We start from the raw sequence: 23394 nt of genomic DNA, 5'->3' as shown, positions 1-23394 counted from the left end.
GGTTGAACCTTCTAACAACAAGGCCAAATTAATAGAAGAGACAGGATGAAGAAATAATTTCAGTGTTTTCGTGTATGAATGACCGCAATCATCGGCATACAAAACATGGGACACATCCATCAGGAACTACAGTGGGCAAAAAAGTAATTTAGTCAGCCAACACAATTGTCAAGTCTTCTCCACTTTACAAACATGAAAGGGCATGTTTTTCAATCCTAGTATAAACCTACCATGAGAGACAAAATGAGAAAAAAAATCCAGAAGATCACATGTCTGATTTAGATATTAATTATTGCATTATGGATGGAAAAAAATAAGTTATTTGGTTCCAAGTAACAAAGAAACAAGATTTCTGGGGTCTCACAGACCCTGTAAAACTCTTCTTTAAGAGCTCCTCTGTCCCGCCTCACACTTGATTAAAACTAGAGTATTTAATGGCAACCTGTTTTGAAATTCGTTATCAGTATAACAAAGACAACCTGTCACACCCTCAAAACAGAATACACACAACTCCAACTCCACTATGCAAAGACCAAAGAGCTGTCAAAGGACACACCGAAACAAAATGGTAGAACCCTGCACCCAGGCTGGGAAAGACTGAAAAAATCTGCAGTAAGGAAGCAGCATTTGGTGTGAAGAAAATCAACTGTGGGAGGCAATTATTAGAAAATGGAAAGACGTAAAAGAAACAACTGAAAATCTTCCCTCGATCTGGGGAGCGCGCCACCCGCCACCACCCCGCCACCCCACGTCGGCCTTCAAAACGCTCAACCAACCGCGCGGGGAGCACAATCACCAGCAGCCAACGGAGGAGACACTAGCCATGGACCAATGCAAGACGAGGCGCTGGACCAAAGTAACAAAGGGCCTACCAATCAGTAACACGACCAGCAGGCACAGAAACACACTACGCCGCCAGGGACTCAGAAATCTGCAGTGGCCAGACGTGTCCGGCGCCCTGCTTAAGCCAGGTACATGTCGCAGGCCCCGTCTGAAATGTTTGCTAGAGGAGCATTTAGATGATCCAGAAAAGAGGATTGGGAGAATGTCCCTAATGGTACATGACCAATAGAAACTTTTTGGTAAAAACTCAACTAGACGTGTTTGGAGGAGAAAAGAATTGCTGGAAGTTAAGCGCACCAAAGAACACATAAACTACTGATGAACATGGGAGGAATAGGAACATCTTGCTTTGAGGGCTGTTTTTCTGCAAAGGGACGCAAGGGACGTACTGAAATTCCGTGTAAAGGAAAGAATGAAATGGAGAAGCCATGTATCGTGAAGGATTTTGAGTGACACGCTCCTTCCATCAGCAAGGGCCATAATGAAGATGAAACAGTGGCTTGGGTTATTCAAAGCATGAAATGATCCCAAACAAGGACCCAGCACCGGAGCAAACGAAGGAATAGAGCATCTGAAGAAAGCATTTCAAGAGACTCCTGGAGTGGCCTAAGCCAAGTCTCAACAAGATATATACATCACACATAGAAAAATCTTTGAGGGAGTTGAAAAGTCACCGTGTTTGGCCCAGCGACAGCACCAACTCAACTGAGCATCATAGAGGAGAACTTAGACAGAAGAGAGAATGGCCAAAAATACCAGCAACAGTGTTGTGAAAACACACACACAAAAGAACTTACAGAAAACCGTTGACCTCTGTCATTGCCACAAAGGGGTAATAAGCAAAGTATTGAAAAGATTAACTTTTGTTAATGACCAAATACTTAATTTTCCACCATAATTGCAAAATAAAGTTCTTTAAAATCAAGACAATGTTGATTTTTCTGGATTTTTTAATTTTTCTCATTTTTGTCTCTCATAGTTGAGGTATACCTAGGATGAAAATGACAGGCCTCTCATCTTTTTAAGTGGGAGAACTTGCACAATTGGTGGCTGACTAAATACTTTTTTTCCCCCACTGTACATTAGGCAAGTCATTAATGGACAGTGAAAAAAGTAACGGTCCAAGAATGGATCCTTGTGGAACCCCAAGAGGGTTGACAAGGTAGGGGGATTTGAAATTGAAATGAGTCAGCTTTGTGGTCAACAGTGTCAAATGCCTTCCTGAGATTAAGGAAGACAGCACCTACATATGGGCTCGTGTCCAACATACATTTAACCTTTTCCACACCTTTTATCTGTAATGTCAACAAATACAATGCAACATATCCCTTTAATTAAGTCTGGTTTAATTATACAACAATAAACAAAGTATTTTACAAAGAGATCAAATGAAAACACAATAATAATTTTTAAAAAGGAGGCAGAAGTCAGAGAACATAGGACAATTAATGATTGCAATTCAGCTTTTTGTTTGTGTTTTTATCTCAAAATAAGCAAACACACAAAAAGAATAAAACACAAACTAATACAATGAAATAAAAATACTGTGGCTATGCAAGACATCATGCTATTAGTTAAGACACTAACGAGAAGACATGGGTCTTTAGGCGGATTATAAAGATATAAATTGAGGAGGAAGAGCCAACTCCTAATGGCAAAGGCCAACAAATTAAGATTACCTTTAGTTTTTAATTGGGTGAGGTAACAGAAGGCAGCGATTGGTCACCAGATCTTAAGGGTTGGGGGTTGAATAGTTGATGAGCAGCTCAGGGATGTATCCTGTTTCCAGTCCATGCAGTGCTTTTGAAAAAAAAAAAAGAAGTGCAATCAGATTGAATATGCAGTCCACATTGGGTGACAGCAGTTGCTAACAATGTAGGCTGCTATATTGACAGCAGGCTGTGAGCTGAGACTGCAGCCAAACAGTGTTTCTGGAGACAGGTCTCTGCAAAGCAGTCATCTGTCTCGCTAAAGCATCTCTGAGCAACACGTCTCTGCTCCGGAGGCCGACCCCTAACCTCTCTGACATCCTTATAACCCCCACACTGTATTAGTATAACACTATTACAACTATGAATGTTACGTGATGAAGCTGAGTTCATCTCTTCGACTGATATGGCTCTGCTGCTGCGATGAACAGGATCACTTGGTTTCGAGTATTTTCGAGACACTCTAAGAGGTTTAACAGGGACACCGCCCACACCACTAAATGTAGCGGCTCTGTGTCACCTCACAGCAGTCCTGATCTTCCTGCCATACTACAGACGGAGCAGCAAGGTGGAAACAAAAAGGAGAGGCAGGAAGACTTTAACATCGCCCTCAGGTCCCGCGCTATCTGTCCTTTCCATGAGCCGGCAGATGGGAGAGGCAGGAACACGTCTCCGCGCCACAAACACACACCAGCCTATTTTAAGGTCACTTGTAAGTCTAGGCATTCGCAGGGTAGCACCCAGATATTTTGAATTTTCCTCACTTTGGATTGCGCCCAATGATTGCACAGCTTTAGACAGGATTATGTGTGCAAAGCCTTACAAGCAACGCCTGGTTTTGACTCTCCGTCTGATCGTTATAATAAAATGATCTTCAGTTTGACGTTCTCTGTTAGGGGAAATGTTGCCTAAAAGTACTTCAAAGCCTGTTCTCCCTGGGAAAAAAATAGTTTTATTATTAAATCCTGACATGGCTGATGGTCCATATCCCTATATTCGGTTTGTTACCTCACCCCTCAGCTTACCTTAAAGGTGCTCCCTCTGAGGGGTGAGGGACCTTGATCTGGACATGCAGGGGAGTTTGGGGCCCTGCAGAGGCGGCACATTATCTCCCCCTGAAGCACAGGCCAGAGGGGCCACTGGGGCCATGCCCTATCATACAGGCAGGTCACTTGACTCCATTGCCCTCACTTGATTATGTGAGCCCTTCCAGCAGGCAATCCTCTTTCACAGAGGGGACCTGGAGAGATTCAGGTACTCATCTGCTCATCTCCCAGTTATTATTCATTATCTCCCCCAGCTGAGCTCAGACCCTGACTTGACCTCATGGCAAACCCGGACACACCCAGGCTTGGTGTCAGGCTCATAAGCTAAACATGTAGTGGGGATCAGGAAGCATGCACGAAAAACAGTTGAGTAATGATTTGATAATGCTGTCATTTTAAGTTTAAACCTTGCAGAACTAAATTGTCGAGGCTTCCTTTCTTTGTTTCCACCAAGCCACTTAGACGCCTGAAAGGGAAAGTTTTAACACGTTCATTTGTTTACCTCGCAGTTGTTTGGCTTCAGATGATTTGTTAAGCCTTTACTTTAATAGTCAAACAAGGCAAAACTCAAATATAATAAAAAAACTACTTCAATCGTCTTTCTTTCTTGACGTCGTGTAGGATCATTTAACTTAACGGTTAAAAAGTGTGGCTCGATGGCGTCTTTCACACAGGTTGCCCACCTCTGTCTCTTAAGAGGCTGATAGTATATTTTATAATGAGGTCATGATTAGGTGACAATATTTCGCCTTTTTTTACAAAAACAAAAGACTGGCTGTAACACTTTAAGATTTGAAAAGAGATAAATAAAATCATATTTTCTGAAAATACCCTGAACAAGACATCCTTGAAAAATACATTTTGTCTGAAATGTAAATGAATCTGTATGATTTGTTTCTGATGTGAGGTGAGTGCACTTGAAGTCAGCGGCGGCAAAGTATATTTCTTCTCCTCCGAGGTGCCGCGGGATACGAAATGTGTCTCCCTGATGGCGAAAACAGCCACAGAGAAGGCCTGTGAAGCAGCTGCAGCGAGAGGTGAGAAGCGCCAACGCTTCTACAGAGTCAGACTCAACCCCTGACTGTGAGACCATTCTCTCTACAGATTTGGACGGTTTCAATAGTTGGCTTTCTTTTCAAAAGATGAACTTGCCTACGCTATTCTTGAACAGCTGTTAATGTAATTACTCCACATACGGAAATACCAGAATGTCAGCCATTCCCTGGATTGCGGAGCGTGGCGTTGTCGTATGTACACTCCAACATGTGAAGACGCACGCAGACACTCTCTAGAATCTGTTGAAGTTTGCAAGTTTTAAGCACACAGGGTTTTTTTTGCCTTGGAAACATAATTGTGAATTTGTCTTTTTTTTTCTTGGTAAAAGGAGGGGAAGCTGCAGGGAATCAGCGGTTGTCAAAATCTAAGAAGTGATATTGTCATACCAGCCGGATGGCCGTCTGGTGTTTGTTTAAAAGGGGAGGGAAGAAAAAAAACAGTCCAGGCGATTGAATCATATCTTCTTGCCAATACGTCCTTGCGTTCCCACCTCCATCATTACAGCAACATGTTTTATTTTCAGCAGTGCTGTTCTCAGTGACTCACATCCCAGAGCCATGTGCTGCTCAGTTAGGCCTCAGATCCCTTAAACACTGGCCGAGCGGTCACGAGAAACACTCTAGCAATGCACCAGAGATTACACTCAGACTGCGCTGAGTGTGTGTAGGATAAAAACATGTTGTCAAATAAACTTGTGAAGTTTGAGTGCTTAGGTTTTTTGATCCATCTACAAAACACTGTTCAATCAGACTGAAAATACACACGTTTTAAGTCCATTTCCCCTCTGAATATCTGTAAATACTGATACATTTCTGTGTTCATGTGTCAACAGGTGAATGGGATCTTCAGGCCTTCATCACAAGGTTTGACCTGGGAGAGCCTGTGGCCACTCTGCAGTTGCTCACCCAAAACTACAAAGACTGATTCTCGGATGCCTAAATGAAGAACCTGTCAGTACAATGATATAAGACAAGATGTTTCCCCACTTTCTCTGAATATAAGCATACAGTACGTTCTTCAAAGCTTGCAACAGGTCAGCCCTCTTTGCCTGTTATCTTATCACTGAGTTAGAGAGAGATTTCCTATTTGTGTTACAGCAGCTGCTATGTTTTGATGTCGCCCTGTATCTCCTGTCACGCGAAGGATTTAGGAGATAGTTCTGACCTCACTGGGGACTTCTTATTAGTTTCCAAACATCGTAAACCAGAAAAGGAAGACGGACCTGATATCACAACTCTTGTGGAAAGAGTGTATTCTAATTCAGGCGCGGAAACACGTCATGGCCAAAAAAAGGAAGTGGGAGGTGAAACCGAGACCGCAACACTGCCGGATGCCGCAGTGGAACTTGAACCAAAATACTCAACATAGTGACAGGACAGGGGGAGGGGCATGCAGTGTGGGTAAAGGGAACTTGCTGTTTGTGTAATTGTTTATCATATTTCCATTGACCACTCTCACCTCAATTGGAAACATCGATGTGCTTTCACTTCATTGATTGATTCTTTTTTCAAAGTAAAAGCAGCTCTAACACATGTTGAAGTGTCCTTGAGTGTAACTTTGGGAGGATGAAACCGTTTTGAACTTTGGACGGTTGCATAACAGGCCTACCTGGTAGGTCTGCAGAGGATGGTGCGGATAAACTTTTCAACCCTTTTGACGAGGAGATACTTTTCAGACTTGCACGGGTCTTTGTAGAGGGTGGGTCAGAGTACCCCCCATGAGGAATATTGGTTTCTAACCAGCAACTCTCCTCTGGGAGGGGTTTGTATCAATACCCCAGATGTCTGGAAAAGGCTGGATTTACGTGAGAGACTTTGATGTTCTGATGATCAATCTTTAGTTGGTGGTTTGCATTGACCCTGATTTGGTGTCTCATCAGTGAGCTAGGCAGGAGTAGGTAATGGAGGTTTTTTGTTCCTTTGGTGGTTAAGCCAGCCTTGGTAAACCCCTATGTGCCCTCCCGATGAACTCTGGGAGATCATTGATCAAATTGTCCTGCATCTGCTTTGTTTGCTTCCCCGACTTAACAGTCAAAGCAGCCGCGTCCACAAACAAAACAACCAAAACAATGCACACAAGCACACAGTTAGTCAGGCGGTCCGTTGCTTTTCAACAAATATTAAGTATCCTTCAGTGTGAATATCGCTTCTTGACCTTGATCTTATTTGACTTATGAAATCACATTTTTAACAATTGGCAAGGGTATTATAATTCCACACTCATTGTGAGGCATGCCAACTGGGAGAACATTCTTCCAAAAACCACCTACTTGAATCCATCAGTACACCATTGAAATGCCAAGATTTGTACTTCCAAATACACTGCAGTTTTTTTCCCCTCCTTTATATTTCGGAGATATCCTGCCAAAACAGCTGGGGTTTTGCCACTCAGCTTCCTTGAATGTGTTTATTTTTACTCCAAATGTCAGGAGAGTTGAAATATTGTGATTAAGAAAAACTGACAGCTGTAGTTCAACGAGGCACAGTATATTGCATCTCTGGAAAAAATAAATAACTTCTCACATCCCCTGATGATAAGGCAAATGCATTTAATATTTTCTTAATGTATTCAAACTTACATTAATTAAAAGGAATTTGTATAATAAATTCAATTGCCTAACCGGCGCTTATTGATTTAATATGCATTCTGACTCGAGTCTCTATTCTTATTTTCTCGCTGCTGCTGGAGAAGTGCGGAAGTTATATTTCACGGGGGACTTCCTGGAGTTCCTCACTTGTTGTGAGCAGAGGCCAAATGGATTTGGGTGTGACATCCAAAGCATGCTCTGCTGACCACTTTGCACGTGTATTCTCTGTTTGTCCAACAGACTCATTCAGAGCTCTGTAGTCCACCTGGAGGTTTGAATCATGCCTCTGAATGAATTTACATGAATATACTTATTTAATACACTTCTTCTTTTGGCTTTAGTCAACGTCTGTCTCCAAGAACATCATTCACAAATGAGAAATGGTGAATTTTAAAATGCACCTTTTGACCTTTAAACATCTTTGCCAAGGTATCCGGTCGGGCTTGTATCTGAAGAAAAATGTTTTTCCTTTGCTAATAACACTGAAAAGTAAAACATTATCCAGACAAATAGCAATGATGGGTAGGGTAACAACGCTCACTTTTAACTAATGCAAAACTGGACTAAAAAAGAAATGAAGCAATATATTTTTACGGATGATGTGATGACAAAAATGTGTTTTCATTGGATATGTGTTAATCTTTCTTTAACTGAATTCATATTAGAGATTCTCCAAATTCAAAATGTAGATGCTTTTCAAATAAAAGGCTGTAGTATGAAAAGTCATAGTTTGGAAATATGGAGATTTGTTTTGGGATTAAAACGTCTGCAGATTGATAAACCATATACATATATAATACTTCTCATGCAATACTGTCACCATGACAGTGATCATAATATCAAGAGATATTTCCTTTACAACATCATGTAACATAATGGATGTGCAGTTACTGTTTGGATAATTAGAATAATGTTTATCTATTCATATATCTATAACTAACAGCAAGGAACATCAGTTGTAGTCTTCCTCCATGAAGCCTGGAAAAACTAAACTAATTTGACTATATCCGCAGTGCCTGGGCAGTTTTCCACTTTAAAACAAGCCTGTGCTTCCATGGAATCCCGGTATGCAAAAGAGGCCCGGACGCTGCAGTCAAAGAGATTAAACGCCACGACAAGCACAGAGGGCCAGGCCCAGGTGATCAGATACAGTCGAGGAAATAAACCTGCAACAGGTAGGTGTTCCAACTTTCCGGCGAGGCGCCGCAGCACAGTGAGTCCTTATCACGCTGACCAGAGGGATTTCTCTCATTTGATTAAACCCATCAACACTTTTTCCACGGCTCTCTGTCTCTCGGCACACTGAACTGATCAACCCGTGCAACTTCATGAGGTAGACAAAAAAACAGGAACAGCACATAATGTGATGCATTTAGGATGCAATAAACTGCTATAAATATACTACCTCTTATGTGTAATGTGTGACGCAGTAGGTCATGTTATTGTTCTGCATTACATTATGATGTCAGGATTACCTGTTTTTAGCCCAAACCAATCATACATTCCTGTTTGTTGTTTGTCATGCAGTGGTATAGACAATAGAGCCTTTTACATACTGTATGTTAGCACATATGCTTTCCATAGGTGTGGAAATTGTTCCTAAAATGTATATTTCAAAAGATGTTCACCTTTTGACCTTTGTTTCTAAAGCAGTTTTTGAAATATATCAAACTGTTTATATGCGGTAAATATCTTATGTGTCCCCTCTAAAGAATGTATTTTTCACTTGAATGTTTAATTATTAATAGATAATGGTTACAACTATAACAGCCTCTTAACATTGAATTCCAGCTTTCACATTTGATAGGCTAAAAACGGAGACCAAATGTAAATATAAAAACATTAAATTGGTGATTAAAATGGCCTGATAAACTATGTACATACTCTATGTTCATTGACATTTAGCTCAAAACAGCTAAAACTCAAGAAAAAATCACTAATGTCTTGTTCCTTCTGACCTGGATTAATGTGCTAATAGTGATTCAGAGGACTACTTTTAGCACATTTAAGGAGTGAGTCAGTTTAAGGCAGATGATTAAGTCAACACAGAAAATCTTTCTTTGGTCGGACACAAGAGTGTTGAATTGTTTTAACAAGTCTGTGAGGATCATTGTTGTCTATTTTGTTGATTCAAGGTACAAGACATCCTGAGAGGAACCTACTCTGTCTGCCCCAGCTGGTATGACTGCTATGATAAAACACAGACAGACAGACAGACAGACAGACAGACAGACAACACACACACACACACACACACACACACTGAGGACTTGCCTGTGGTGATGAGCCACACCAGATCACTGGCTGCTGTGTTTGTGTTAGCCCCCTAAACACAGAGCATGATTCAGACTAATTCTCCCACACACTCTGTTTACACTTCTGGTTCATTGAGGTACTATTAATTTCTCAGGTCTGAATATTCAGGCACTGACATTTCATTCAATATTTTCTGTGAGATTTGCAAAGGCCTGTGTGCTTCATGTTGGTACAGCTAGAGCAGAAAGTGCATAGCTTACACCCAATTTAGTTAATCCCTACTAGACTTTTAATGAGGAGTGCAGAGTGTGATAGTGAGTTGAAAGCAGTGAGTAACCCCAAAGATTTTTAGTAAGTCTTATTTTTCTTTTTTTAAATAACTCCATTCTAAAGGATATAAAGTCAACCACTGTGTGATTTTGTTTATTTTTCACAAGTTTGAGAATAAGTAAAAAAGCGACCCATGACGCTCCATCCACTGTCTTCTCTTCTGTGGCTTCCGATCACTTTTCCACTTGTGCTTCACCCGGAACTCACATGTCCAAATACAGACAGAAAGGGGCGGGGCCGGACACTGCCCTTATTTGGAGTTCCACTTAAGCGGTCACTTTGGCTCCAAGTCAAAGCAAGCCTTCGGATTTACAGTGCGCTGCTTGCAATATTTACAAGCGATTAACTCCGTCAATAACTGTCTTTGTTAAGTGTTGCTGCTTGAAGAAGACTGTTTCCAACAGTTGTTCTGCAATACAGGACGGATAGTAGGACAGTTTGAACATACACTAAAAGCAACAACAAAGCATATGCCGTAGAAACAAATAATTTTTTCTTTATGCTTATTTGGGCAAAACGTATTTAAAAGAAAGGCCAACACAGACAAATATTTCAATATGTGTATATGAACAAACAGTATGAAGGCCTTTAATGACTTAGCGTATTTTAATTGTTTACGATTAACAGCCTCTTTCTCTGTCTCCATCTCACACACTGTCCCTCACTCGCACACACACAGCTGCATAAAAAGCTCCCAGTGTGCGTGATAGTCCACAATGGACATCATAATGCCTGATAATAATACAGATAACAGCTGTTGAATCCCTCTAATGTTTTCCACAAGGACAGGAACAGAGGAGAATCGTCCAGGAGAGGGACGCATCTGGAACAGCAGTGAAGATTTGGTAAACTTCTGTGGCTCGCTATCTATCGGAGCCTTTTGCCTCCACTGTAGTTTCCACAGCTTGACGCGCGGAGAGCATGGGTGCTGGGCGCTCTGTCCATATTTGGTCATCTACGTCACGCAAATGTTCCATCCCCCTATTTAATACAGGCAGACTGGAGTCCCCTATCCAGCTCCAATAGAGCAAGTAGAGCTGCTCTTGTGCAACCAACACCACCACCACCTCCTCCATTGATTCACAGACTTCACATTCCCCCACAAGCAGCCCATCAGCTTCCACAGTGATCAGATTAATAACAACAGTAGCCTGTGATCACACAGGAGGAGATACCCGGCGCTGCTCGTCCTCCGCGGGATACTTGGATACAGCAACAGGATCCATCCCTGCTCCTCTCCTCTTTTTTCTCTGATCCACACCTGTGTTTTCCACTTTTGAGAACACCCGCTGTGTTTTTTTTCTGAGAAACTACTTGGATACCTGCGAGTTGTCCTTTTTATAAATGTCGGACTGACTATAACTGCTATGACAGGGAAACTAGCGGAGAAGCTCCCTCTTACGATGAGCAGTTTAATAAACACGATCCCTGACAGTCTCTACCCAGAAGAGGACATCCCGACGTCTATGAATATTTTCACCAGTACGGAATCTATTAACCACTATTCACAGATGAATACAGGTAAGATTTTTTTACTTTTCCGTGTATGAGTGTTTTGATAAAAGTGGTTCAAATTGCGATGCGTAAGGCAACAGTTGTCTTGGGTCTCGGAGCACCTGTTTGCGCTCTGGCTGTTGCGGACAGACGCACAGACTCCCGTACTCAATACTTTTTCTCGGGGTCAGGTGTAACACCGGACTCTACGAATTAGATACACCTTTAATGTGACTGACTCTCTGGTCAGGCATGTCATATTTGTGACGTTTCCTTTTATGTTTATCATTGTCCGTAGCCGAAATGTCTCTCACGCAACATAAAAAAGGTTCTGAAATCAAAACTTTTTAAAAACCAAATGCTAAAACATTATATTTGTAAAAATCTACACGTGTATAGTGATTTTAATTTGGCAAAGCCGATGAGTGTTTGAGGAAATGTCTAATTAACGGCTGTGGAAAACAGGCTGTTATACGCAAAGTACTCAAAACGCAATCGACTCCTGACTGAAACTGAAATCTCAACTCTCGGAGTGAATACATTTCTGTGGTTAAACTGCAAAATGCCACTGATTCATTAATCCAACATCCACCCGTAAAGATGGGTCAGCTACTTAGGAGAATGCCTTTCATTCACAACTCTATTAACATGACACAGATTAGATTTCAGTAGGCGTGTGTGGCTGCTTTTCCCTATATAAAATGTTTAGACACAGGGCCCCCTGAACCCACTTAGTCACTAAATTGCGAGGCCGAATTTATTGATTTATTTGGTGCTAAATCCAGATTAAGGTTTATTTCTGATTAATTCAGACGCCTCCAAAGATGACTTTAGCTTCGGCTCAGTGTTGGCATTAAATCAATCACTAATTGTACAGGCTCACCTTCGGAGGTGATGGGTCAATGCTGCACCAAATATACTAAATCTTTAGTATCCTGGCGTGGCGAGGATCACCGTGATGCACTGACCGCAATTTACATTTGCCCTGTCGAACTTTGCATGAAACATTTTTATTCTCACGTTTTTTGTTCACAATTTAAAACAACCCCTTATTTTTAAATTACCCCGTAATGAACCCCCTTATTTACCTAAGAAGTGTACGTTTTTAATTATCCCAGCGCCAGGTCTTATAAATAGTATACCTCGTTTATTTTTTAAATAAGTACATTAAATACAGGAGACACACTTGCAACATATGACATTTCTCTATTAACAAGGCAATACAATGTTTATTTATGTTTAATTGTAGTCACCTCTGACAGGAAATATTGAAACAAATGAAGCTGAACATAAAAAAATATGTTTCAGTACAGGTGTGTGTTGCTCTGTTAAATATGACTCATCTTGATGAAATTCACGTTATACACTCAAAATGTAATATATAAGATTTTTTTGCAGATTTCATATTTTTGTGCAAATAACAATAATTTCTTTTTAGAGTTCCATGTGTAATATTTCCAGTGAAGCAGCTGTTTACTTTGCCCCTCAACGGCGCCTAATAAGAAATAGTGATGAATTATTGTATGCCTCTTATTCTCTCAAAATAAATCCCACAGTTCAAAGAACCTCCTAAAGACCAAATATTTAGAGTGTAATGCTTTAATATCAACTCAGGCTTGCTTTCCAATTCCAAGCCCCCCCCCCACTAAAAAAATATGCCACAAGTGTCATTGTCCATATTCACCTCATGTGTCTCAATGCCATTGTGCTATAAGTAATTTAGCTTTTGTTTGCACAATTATGATCTCCCTTTAGCCAAATTCCAGCAGGCGGTAATTACTGGGAGTGAATATTTAAACACTCCTGTGTATCATTCTCTGCAAATGAAAAGAGATGTCTATTTTAACTTGTGTGAAAGAAAGATTTCATTGTAAACGTCTCACATTAAAGCCCTGAGAGCACGATCAGCACATAAATGAATCCCCATTAAGCACATCTGTGATGGTTTTTATGGCATCTTTGGAATAAGTTAAATGTGTGTGTGTGAAGTGTAAGATTCTGTAGAATTAAAATATCAGGGAAATTTGGGGAAATGTTGTTAAGCTCACTAATGCCGAGATTGGATTGGAAACACTTAAAATGTTTTACCCCCGTTATGTGCAGATGCTGCAAATGTGTTTTGAATCCTTGAGCGTGATAGATGTGGCGTCTCCCTTATAATCCTCCCTGCTGTAAAGAAATCAGATCTTGCCATTCAGTTTGGCTGTCCTCCTCAGGGACACAATGACTGGATCAAAGGGGGTGTTTAGGTCTTGATTTATGAGGGCTTGTGGGATCTGAGAGAGAGAGACACCACTGTCTCACATGCAGCAGTCACTCACTTAACTTACAGGTCTGACAGCGCTCACATTTCTTTATGAACTCCAGTGGACTTCTTTTATTTTTCATTTGTTGGCACACTATTACAGAGAAATGCAAAAAAGCTGAATTTTGGAAAAACGGATTCTTCAAGATAACATATCGTCACAAAGTGAATTTTCTAGACTTTATTTAACAACTTTTGCCACATTATCAGCTATTGAAAGCTTTTCTTTTCAGCTTTTTTAAATTCTTGTATGTGCAACAATATGGATGATTTATTCATTATGTCTGTGTTTGTGCTTTTGTCTAGATAACATCATGGATCTGGGCATGGGAGGCGAGAAAGCATCCGCAGAGATTCAGTATGGATCCAGCTTCCAGTCCAACCGCAGCGGGCAGACTGTCACCTATCTGGGGAAGTTTGCCTTTGACACTCCTCCGTCAGGGGGCCTCGGGGGCTCCGGGTGGTGCTCTGATAACAACATCATCAGTCTTGTCAGTGCGGGGATCCTGGGCGTCTCTCCATCACCCGGCACGGTCACGTCGCAGACATCGTCCTCCGCAGCCAGCATGGGCGGACAGACGTCAGACATGGATCAGGGGTACGGTCCTCCGCTGCCTGCCTACTCCACCTGCGGTGACCTGTACCAGGACCAGGTCTCCTTCCACCACAGCCCGGCCACCAGCAGCGGACTCGCCTACCCGGGCAATGACTACCACTCCACATCCAAAGCCTCCATGGATGGCAGCCTTTTCTCCATGATCCCCGACTACAACCTTTTCCACCATCAGGGGGATGTTGGCGTGATGGAGCACAAGCCCTTCCAGAGCATGGACCCCATCCGAGTCAACCCTCCTCCCATTACACCCCTGGAGACCATCAGGGCGTTCAAAGATAAGCAGCAGATGCACCCAGGTTTCCACGGGGGGCAACAGCACCCTCCTCAGCACCACCCGCCCCCACAGACTCTCACCCTCAAACCCATACGACCTCGGAAGTACCCCAACCGTCCCAGCAAGACCCCTGTCCACGAGCGGCCGCACGCCTGCCCGGCGGAGAACTGTGACAGACGCTTCTCACGCTCAGACGAGCTCACACGTCACCTTCGCATCCACACAGGTCACAAACCCTTCCAGTGCCGAATATGCATGCGCTCCTTCAGCCGGAGCGACCACCTGACCACACACATCCGCACACACACCGGCGAGAAGCCCTTCTCCTGTGAGTTCTGTGGACGCAAGTTTGCCAGGAGTGACGAGAGAAAGAGACACTCAAAGGTTCACCTGAAACAGAAGGACAAGAAGCCGGCTGACAAGAGCAGTGGGGCGGCTGGGAGCCACAGCTCGCCCCCCAGCTCCTGTGGGGGGCCGACAGGGGGAACGTCATGACCGTCACTACACACACTTGGACTGGACCCTCACCATGCCCCATAAAGAGACTTGGGAAGACGGGATCACGTCCGCTATGAGATAAATAGGTGACTCTTTTACTCTCTTTTACATCCCCCGCTCTTATTTCCATAGTTCCTTCTATTTTGAGATGGATGACTTTTAGTTTAAGAAAAAAAGGAGAAAGGCTGCTACACCCTTCTCTTTCAGCTACTGTAACACAAAGAAGGGCCCCTTGGCACATTCTGTCCACAAGGTCACTTCATATAGGTTTGTGGGCTGGATACACTTTTGTCAATTTTACTGAGAATTTCTAAATTGAAAGGAAGCCAAGCGTCAAAAAACTAAATTAAATGGAGCTTATTTAAAGGGTGAGTTGTCTGGGATGTATGCATTTATTTTATTAGGCTGTTTTAAAAAAGTGCAATTGGTTATATTTGTGTACTGTCATGGATACCTTATTAGTGGCACTTGACGGTCTTTTTGTTGTATTTTGTTGAGGTGTCGTGTTTTTTTATTTTCTATTTGAATGTTGTTTTCTCAAAAGAATGTGCCAAATGTATTGTGGTGACACAGCCAACCTTGTTTTTTTATTATTGTGCCTGACATCTGCCAAACATAACAGTGATATCAGCTTAGCACACATGTTGATTTAACGGAAAGATCAGATTCAAATAGATTTACCTGCACAAATTGGTTAAGTCTACATAATGACTGAATGGGTTACACAAAGCAAACCGATGTCTTGTCTTGTTACTTGTACTTATAAAACAAACATGCCTGCAGCAATCAATGCCTCTGCCAATACTTTATTTATTTGTAGTCACTGAGAGACACTGTGTATTTGTGTTGCCTTTTTTTTATACGGTGGCTTTATGTGGCGTTACCAGATATCATTTCTTTTTTTAAAAGTTCACCAATACTGTTCATTTTTCTTGAGTTCTGCAATTATATGCAATATATTCATTACATGTGCCACCAACCCGTAAATCAGATGAACCAAGAGCACAGTTAGAAAGACTGAACTATTTAAATAAATAACACTGGGTTGTAAACCAGCAGTATATCAAAGCAAAGAGGAATGAAGGATTCACGGTGTAAAACAGACTACTTGGTATAAATCACCTAAATCTGACCAGCATATGGTAAAGGAAAAATGAAAATGTCCATATCCATGTTTACATCTTTTTAATACAGAGAGACTGAGTTGTGACTTAGGGACTTGTTGTTTTTGTACAGTATACACACATGTATGCAGGTAGCTATACAGTAGAATTTTCAGTTTTGTACTCAAATGTCAAATGCACCATAACTCAGTATTAAATTGTGCATATATGTGCATGCCTTCATGCACACTATGTAAATACAAATGACTGCATAAACAAGAACTCTCAATTGACTGAATGCTTGTGGGAATGTGTCTTAAAGCTTTTAGTAATGTAGTTATAATACGGAATATTTTGTTGTCATAGGTTATTTCAAAACATTTTAGAGCACTGCAATAGTGCCAAATATGGTGTATTATCTTCCATGAAAGAAAAAAAAACAATAATAGCATTTGTAAGTGGTTTAAGGAAGCACTAATGTGTTCTCTGAATAAACAGAAAGACTTTTTACATTTGTTTATCTCCATTATAGTAGCAATCAGTTATTTCAATTAACACATCTTCCCAATTTCTTAGCAAACACTGGTTACTCTCAGATGGACAGAAGACTAAATGACTAGATTATTTCTAAAACCAAATCCATTATAGGGCAATGCCAATATTTGTCCGTCTCTGATTGTTAATTTGTCCTGATTTGAAATAATAGCTATTCTATGAAACATGTTGTGTAAGCTTATCTCCTCTGTGAGCTTCTATGGGATCTTAACATTTTATTATAATGATATTTACAACAATGAATACATTCTATATGCTTAGAAAAGCATATTACCTTTCTCTTAAAAATATGGCTTTTTTGGTAGTCCAAAAATGTGATTTGGCCCATTGGATTAAAAATGTGAGGTGTTATAATAAGCTTATCCATGTTTTAATATAGTTTCTGATGTGTCCTACTTGGACCAACAATATTTCTGGTTATTAGTTGTGCTCTCTAACTACTAAAAAAGTGTATGCCCTATTCCAAGCTTGAAAAAAAAAACATATTATACCAGTCAGTAGACACGGCAATCAGACTTAAAGAGAATATCGACTGATAAATGCAAAGGCCAGAGGAAGGGTTCAGGAAAGCAATGCCACAGAGAACACAGGGCACACAGAAGGCCATGCTTTCCCCTCCTGTAACAACCAGTTTGACTGCTGAGCTTCCTGGCAACTTTCCACTTATTTTCCAATTAATTTGGCCTCAGAGAGCCTCAACTCATCTACATGGATAAATTAACAGATCTCCTTGCACTTTTTCAAGTAGTTTAAAAGTCCATGCACCCTCTAACATCTAAATGTAAATCGATAGTTTTGTATTATGAAAAATAATTCTTTTGCATGGATGGCAAGCCAAACTTTTCTCAGCTTAACTCAACTGAAATCCCAAACTACCAAACTAAAAATATAATTTATTTCACATAACACAACATTTCTTATGTCTGATTCCAGATAATTTGCTAAAAGACAACTAAGATTAAAACATTACTTGTGGATTTGCCGAAATCTTGCAATGGGTAACAAACTCTAATGTAAACATTGTGTAGCAGACAGCCTCGTGGAGCTAACTCAAATAAATATATATATATATAGAACGCACACGAGTTGATAGGAAATATGAAATGTTTATCTGGAATAATTTGATGTTAGACATTGTTCATTATAGACCTTGAATCTTTTTTGATTTATTTGACCAAAAATGATGCTCTTGTGTGCTCTTGATTTGACACTCTGCTGGTGAGAATGGGTGTTTGTAACTATAATATATAGGATGTGGCCTCCTCTGAGAGAAAACTGTCTTTATGTTTTGCTTTGTGTTGAGGAATGATGCAGGGTAAGGTGGAGACTACACCAAACCATTTCCACATCTAAATGAAGCCATGTAATTACCACTTTGCAAACTCAATATTTCATCGTTCATATCCTCTCACTGTGTTTGTCACTTTTGTTTGGTGACACTTTTATAACGGACAGAAAGGTTTTGTAAAAAAGTATATGATCCCCCCTCCATCCCACTCCTTGAATATAGCTTGGTGGTTGAACAATACAGACTGCACCGTGTTCTGCTGAACAATAACTCTGTGTAATGTGTGAATGCTGTAGAAACAACCCCCTCTTAATAATGCTTCTCTAAGAATAATTTATATTATGCTTTTTTCATGTTTTACTGTCCAAAAGTGGGCGGCCGAAACGCTCTGAAATTGGAATTTGCCTCATCCTCGTTCTCTGCTCCATGTTGGATCTGAGCCAACATCTGCAGCCATCTTTGTGCCAAACTGGGTTGCAGGGTTGGCTGATCAAAAACAATATGAGATGAGAACTCCACAGGAGAAACAAATCATAAATGTGACCTCAGTCTGCTTGCAGTTGAAGGCAGCCTTGTGCTAATGTTTGTGTTTAACTGTTTGATTTAGTCTCCGTGAAGTTGGCCTTGGGCACGGCAATAGGCTTGGGCTCATTCGTGACAATTAATAATTACAAGATTTTAAAAAAAATACTCATCTTTTTAAGAGATTTCCATCATGTGTGTAGATATAGGCTACTCATGTCATCTTATGGACAACAGGGTGGCTTCAGGGATTTTGTGGTCTTCAACAGTGACACTATGGTGTTCAGATGGAGTCGATACTCACTGTTTTCTGTTGTGTTGTGTTTTCCTTTTCATTACAGTATATCCTCATGTTTGCATGTGCACGGAAATGTTCCAAAGTGCTGCCCTACGATGTGGTGGGTGGTGCTCATTTCTTTATTATGCATGAAAATAATTCACATTTTGTGAAACGGGATAACAACAATTGAAGACGGACAATTGAAAACACACACTGGGATAACTGTTCTGTTGGCTTTTTTTTCTCAAGAAAACAAGGGGTCTTGTTTAAAATGTTGTTGATGTCTTTAGCCTATTTCATGTTTTTATTACCTTATAATAAGGTCATTTTATGATGAGCTGAATATTGAAATGAATTTTACTATATCCTTGTGATGGGGAGATGTGCTCCTCTGTTTACTTGACACTTCAGTTTGTTGTAATGCAACTGTTTTGTTATTTCTATGTAAGTACTTGAATAAAGAAAAATATCACTTGCCTTCAGTTTTCCTGGGTCTCTTCGTGCACGTACATACCGAACAGATCTGACCTGATAAAAGTATCAATACTACAGTGTAAAAATACTCTGTTACGAGCAAAAGTCCAACATTCAAATGTGTACTCAACTAAAATGTACAACATTATTGGCATCAAAATGTACTACAGGTACACAAAGTAAAAGTACTAATTATCCAGTATGGCCCATTTCAAATTTAAAAATAAAACGTTATTGTACAATAGTGTCAATGTTGCACTTCGTAAAGGAGAAGAACATTTTAATGACTTGATTAACTGCTGGGTAGCTTCTATAATACATAATGATGTATTCGTTGATTTATATTCTGTATTATTCATATATATATATATATATCCAAAGTAGTAAATGTAAAAAGTAGCATAACGTTAAAATACTCAAGTGAAGTAGCCTACCTCAAAATTGTACTTCAGTATAGTACTTGAGTAAGTGTACTTTATTACATTCAGTGATTTAAAGTAACTAAGTACATTCACTTACTGTACTTAACTACAACTCAGGTAAATATTGTACATTTACTAAACTACATTAATGTAATACCTTTACTAGTGACTTTGCAGATATGTATTAATGGTAAAGAAAAATATAATCAACAATAAAATAAGACTAGTAACGTTACACCTGGATTAAATTCACATGCTGCCCAGCAGTAAATACAATAATACAAAATAGCCCCAACTTTACAAGCTTGATATACACATCAATACATAAATAATTATAATCAAACCATATGGTACTACTTGGTTAACATTTTGAATACAGGACTTTTTCTTGTAACATAGAATTCCTACACTTTGGTATATATATACGTTTACTCAAGTACAAGATCTGAGTACTTCTTCCACCTAATATGGTTAATATTTATTTTTCTGCCATAAAACTTCTTGAGAGGAAACAGAATCGGCTAAGCTCCTTACTTCCTGTTTAAAGCTCGACTGTTGACTGCTAGAAAGGGATGAGTAGCTCGGAAGATATTAAAACCACCCAATGAAACTGGAATAAAAGTTCACTCAAAATGAGCTGGTACGTATGTTGACTAAATCGTTATTTTAGCATATTAAATTAAAGTGTAATTTAGAAAGGATACATTAATAGTGTCTCGTATACCGGGCTCCGGCTACTTCCTGGTAGCAGTACACAAACATTGACGTTACAGTAGAGCAGGAGTTAGCTTTAGCTTGTTAAACTCATGAATAAAACCTTTTAGAAGGATAATAAAACGGTTGAAATGGGAACAGCAGCGTCTGTATCGTTAAAAAGGTGCTAGCAAAGCAGTATTTTTGTAAACAGTAAACCTAAACCGAAGTATGTTATGATAAAGTCGTATAACTAGCTTCAACTTGTTCGTTAGCTACAGTAACGTTGCTACTTTGTTGCTGTAACGTTAGCAAGCAGTTTAACCTAACGTTACCTAAACATCATTATTAACGCTTCTTTCTGACTTTACAGCTGCTTGTTGACAGTTAAAATGAACAGGTTTTAATTAGCATAACATGGAAACTCAATGTGAAGTTAGCAAAGAGTTAGGTCAACAGGGTCAACACTGAAGCCATTTAAAGGGAATTGGACATTACTGGTCAACTGGCTAGCTAACGTTAGCCTTTGGGGATGCAGTATGTTCAGTAGCATTGAGATGTTGTGTTAACTTACTTTGTTTTTACTCTTCTCTAATGCTGAGTTGTTCCTAGTAGGTAGGTGGGTATCGTTAGGTCAGTGTATTGATACCCTTAATGTTTACAAGCATGGCTCTTGGCCACCTATGTTGACATGTTTACGTTGTTTCTTAGTATTTGGGGACGCTTTTCAACATTCGCCTTAACTTTAGACTACCAATTCACAAGTCTGATGATACAGTACTGCTGGCAAGTTATAGGTATGCTGTTAAATGTCAGGTTTAAAATCGACACAGGTGTTTGCAGATGTTGTCTTTTGTGTAGCTGACACAATCAGTTGATTTTATTCTATATTAGGCTCACAAACAATAATTTGGCAAATATGTTGTTGTCCATTTATAGTCATTTCTCTAATAAAAATGCTCAGACTTTGGAATCTGGCTTCCCAAGATGGATAATATGTTACTTTTTAGTTTTATGAGAGTGAAATTAATATATTTTTACGATTAGGGACTTTATAATCAATTTCATTACGTAACCAGTTTGTTATGATGGACAGTTCACACCAATTTTTCCTTAAATGAGAGAATAATTGACAGATTATTGAAAATAACCCAAATGCAAGGAATATGAAAATGATGGCCACGTCGTTCTTATTAAATAATGGTGACTCTGACTTGTGCCTTTTTAGTCCTTGTAGTGCTTTGTCATTTTCTATGGAGCCAGATGATTGTGGAGCTGAGTTCACTGAATGAAGAGAGGTGTTGTGAACAGTTGGTCTTATGACGTAGTCTGAACGGATGAGCTGTACACATACTAGCTGAATCTGCATCTTGTCATCAGAGTTCTTCCATACAGCTGGTGATGTCCCTCAGAAAGTAAACAACAGCAAACAAGACTGTTATCAGATTTTAAGCCAAATGGCAACAAGAACAAAAGTATTTGTCCCCAACAGAACATGCTTTGTGCATTCTGATGATGTTATGTGTATTCAAATAACATCTCTATGATATATAATTAGCTTTACATCATCACTATTTCCAGCAGGTCTTTGCTTATGCGAAAATGTTTACTCTGAGAATGGCTACCATTTTCTCCACGTAGTCTCGAATTATTTCTTTGTAATAATAGCTATAGTCTAAATATGTAGTTGTATGTACTCTCTTTGTGTTTTGTTCTCAGTAAACATAACAACAATATGACATTGTATTTTCTTTCATAGGCATTTGTGTTGTCTTGATATTTTGAACAACTTTCCTTCCATCACTCGGTTTACTGAGGGTTTCACATATGGGTCTGTTGTACTTTCTTTCAGTGCCCTGTTTGTACCGTTACAACGGCTTGCTTAGGTTCTGAGGCAAAACACGTTGGGAAATTGCAGTTACAAAATGAATTTCATTTTGTAATTCTAGTTATAGCTAAATCCTGAATGACATAATTTGTAATGAATTTCATTTTGTAACTGACATTTAAAAATGTTCCAGGTTCTTTATTGTCAAACTAACATAGCTACAGAGTAATTATGTCGTTGAAAATCTTAGGTCACAGGCCTCTCCAACAATGNTTAGTTTGATGATATAAACAAAACAGAACAGAATAAAACTGAAAACATCGTACACATTCTCTATATCAATAAGTCATTGGTTCTTCTTTTAGACCAGAACAGACGTTCTGGTCTAAAAGAAGAACCAATGACTTATTGATATAGAGAATGTGTACGATGTTTTCAGTTTTATTCTGTTCTGTTTTGTTTATATCATCAAACTAAACACCTGCTACTATTAGATCCCTTGCATCTTTGGGTTTGTTTAAGCATGCATTATCATCTCACTTTCTCCTGGTCTGCTCTTGTTATCTATATCTATTAGACACTACTGTCTATCAAATTGTAATGATTGTATGTATGACTTCATGAATTTTACTTAACAGATTGTACGTGGTTTGTCATGTTTTGCTTTCTGTTATTTTGTTCATGTCCAGTTGCAAGAAAAAGTATGTGAACCCTTTGGAATTACCTGGATTTCTGCATAAGTTGGTCATAAAATGGAGGAAGCCACTGCTGTCCAGAAAAAACATTGCTGCACGTTTGAAGTTTGCAAAAGAGCACCTGGATGTTCCAAAGCACTATTGGCAAAATATTCTGTGGACAGATGAAACTAAAGTTAAGTTGTTTTGAAGGAACACACAACACTATGTGTGGAGAAAAAAAGGCAAAGCACACCAACATCAAAACCTCATCCCAACTATGAAGTATGGTGGAGGGAGCATCATGGTTTGGCAGGGGTAGACATTAAGGGTAAAAATCGACTGGATCTCCGGGCCAGTCGATTTTCATTATCACTGGCCCCACCATTGTAACCACTGGCCCAATACAATTCTTCCAAAACAAATCGACTCCAATAATGAAGACAATGAATACATTTGTGGCAATAGTAATTTATTTACAAACTACATTACTACTATACTACAACATTTCAATCGCCAGTTCTTCCTCATTTTCCTCCTC

The 23394-nt window shown here is 39.7% G+C and overlaps 1 protein-coding gene across 1 annotated transcript; it reads left to right on the top strand.

Moving 5' to 3' along the window:
* Positions 1-10859: 10859 nt before the first annotated feature.
* egr3 (early growth response 3) lies at positions 10860-19216 on the top strand. Its single transcript, XM_010793255.1, has 2 exons — positions 10860-11348; positions 13933-19216. Exons 1-2 carry the CDS (start codon positions 11195-11197, stop codon positions 15009-15011), a joined length of 1233 nt encoding a protein of 410 aa, XP_010791557.1. The 5' UTR covers positions 10860-11194; the 3' UTR covers positions 15012-19216.
* Positions 19217-23394: the final 4178 nt, after the last annotated feature.

The sequence above is a fragment of the Notothenia coriiceps genome, unplaced genomic scaffold, assembly GCF_000735185.1.
Source record: "Notothenia coriiceps isolate Sejong01 unplaced genomic scaffold, NC01 NC01_scaffold00037244, whole genome shotgun sequence".
NCBI classification, from domain to species: domain Eukaryota; kingdom Metazoa; phylum Chordata; class Actinopteri; order Perciformes; family Nototheniidae; genus Notothenia; species Notothenia coriiceps.
This window is presented reverse-complemented; position numbering and strand designations above follow the sequence as displayed.

Excerpts from the sequence above, each read along its gene's own strand:
- egr3 (XM_010793255.1), top strand. The coding sequence starts at position 11,195 with ATGACAGGGAAACTAGCGGAGAAGCTCCCTCTTACGATGAGCAGTTTA. Across the intron at positions 11,349-13,932 it reads CTATTCACAGATGAATACAG|ATAACATCATGGATCTGGGC; the intron begins GTAAGATTTTTT and ends GCTTTTGTCTAG.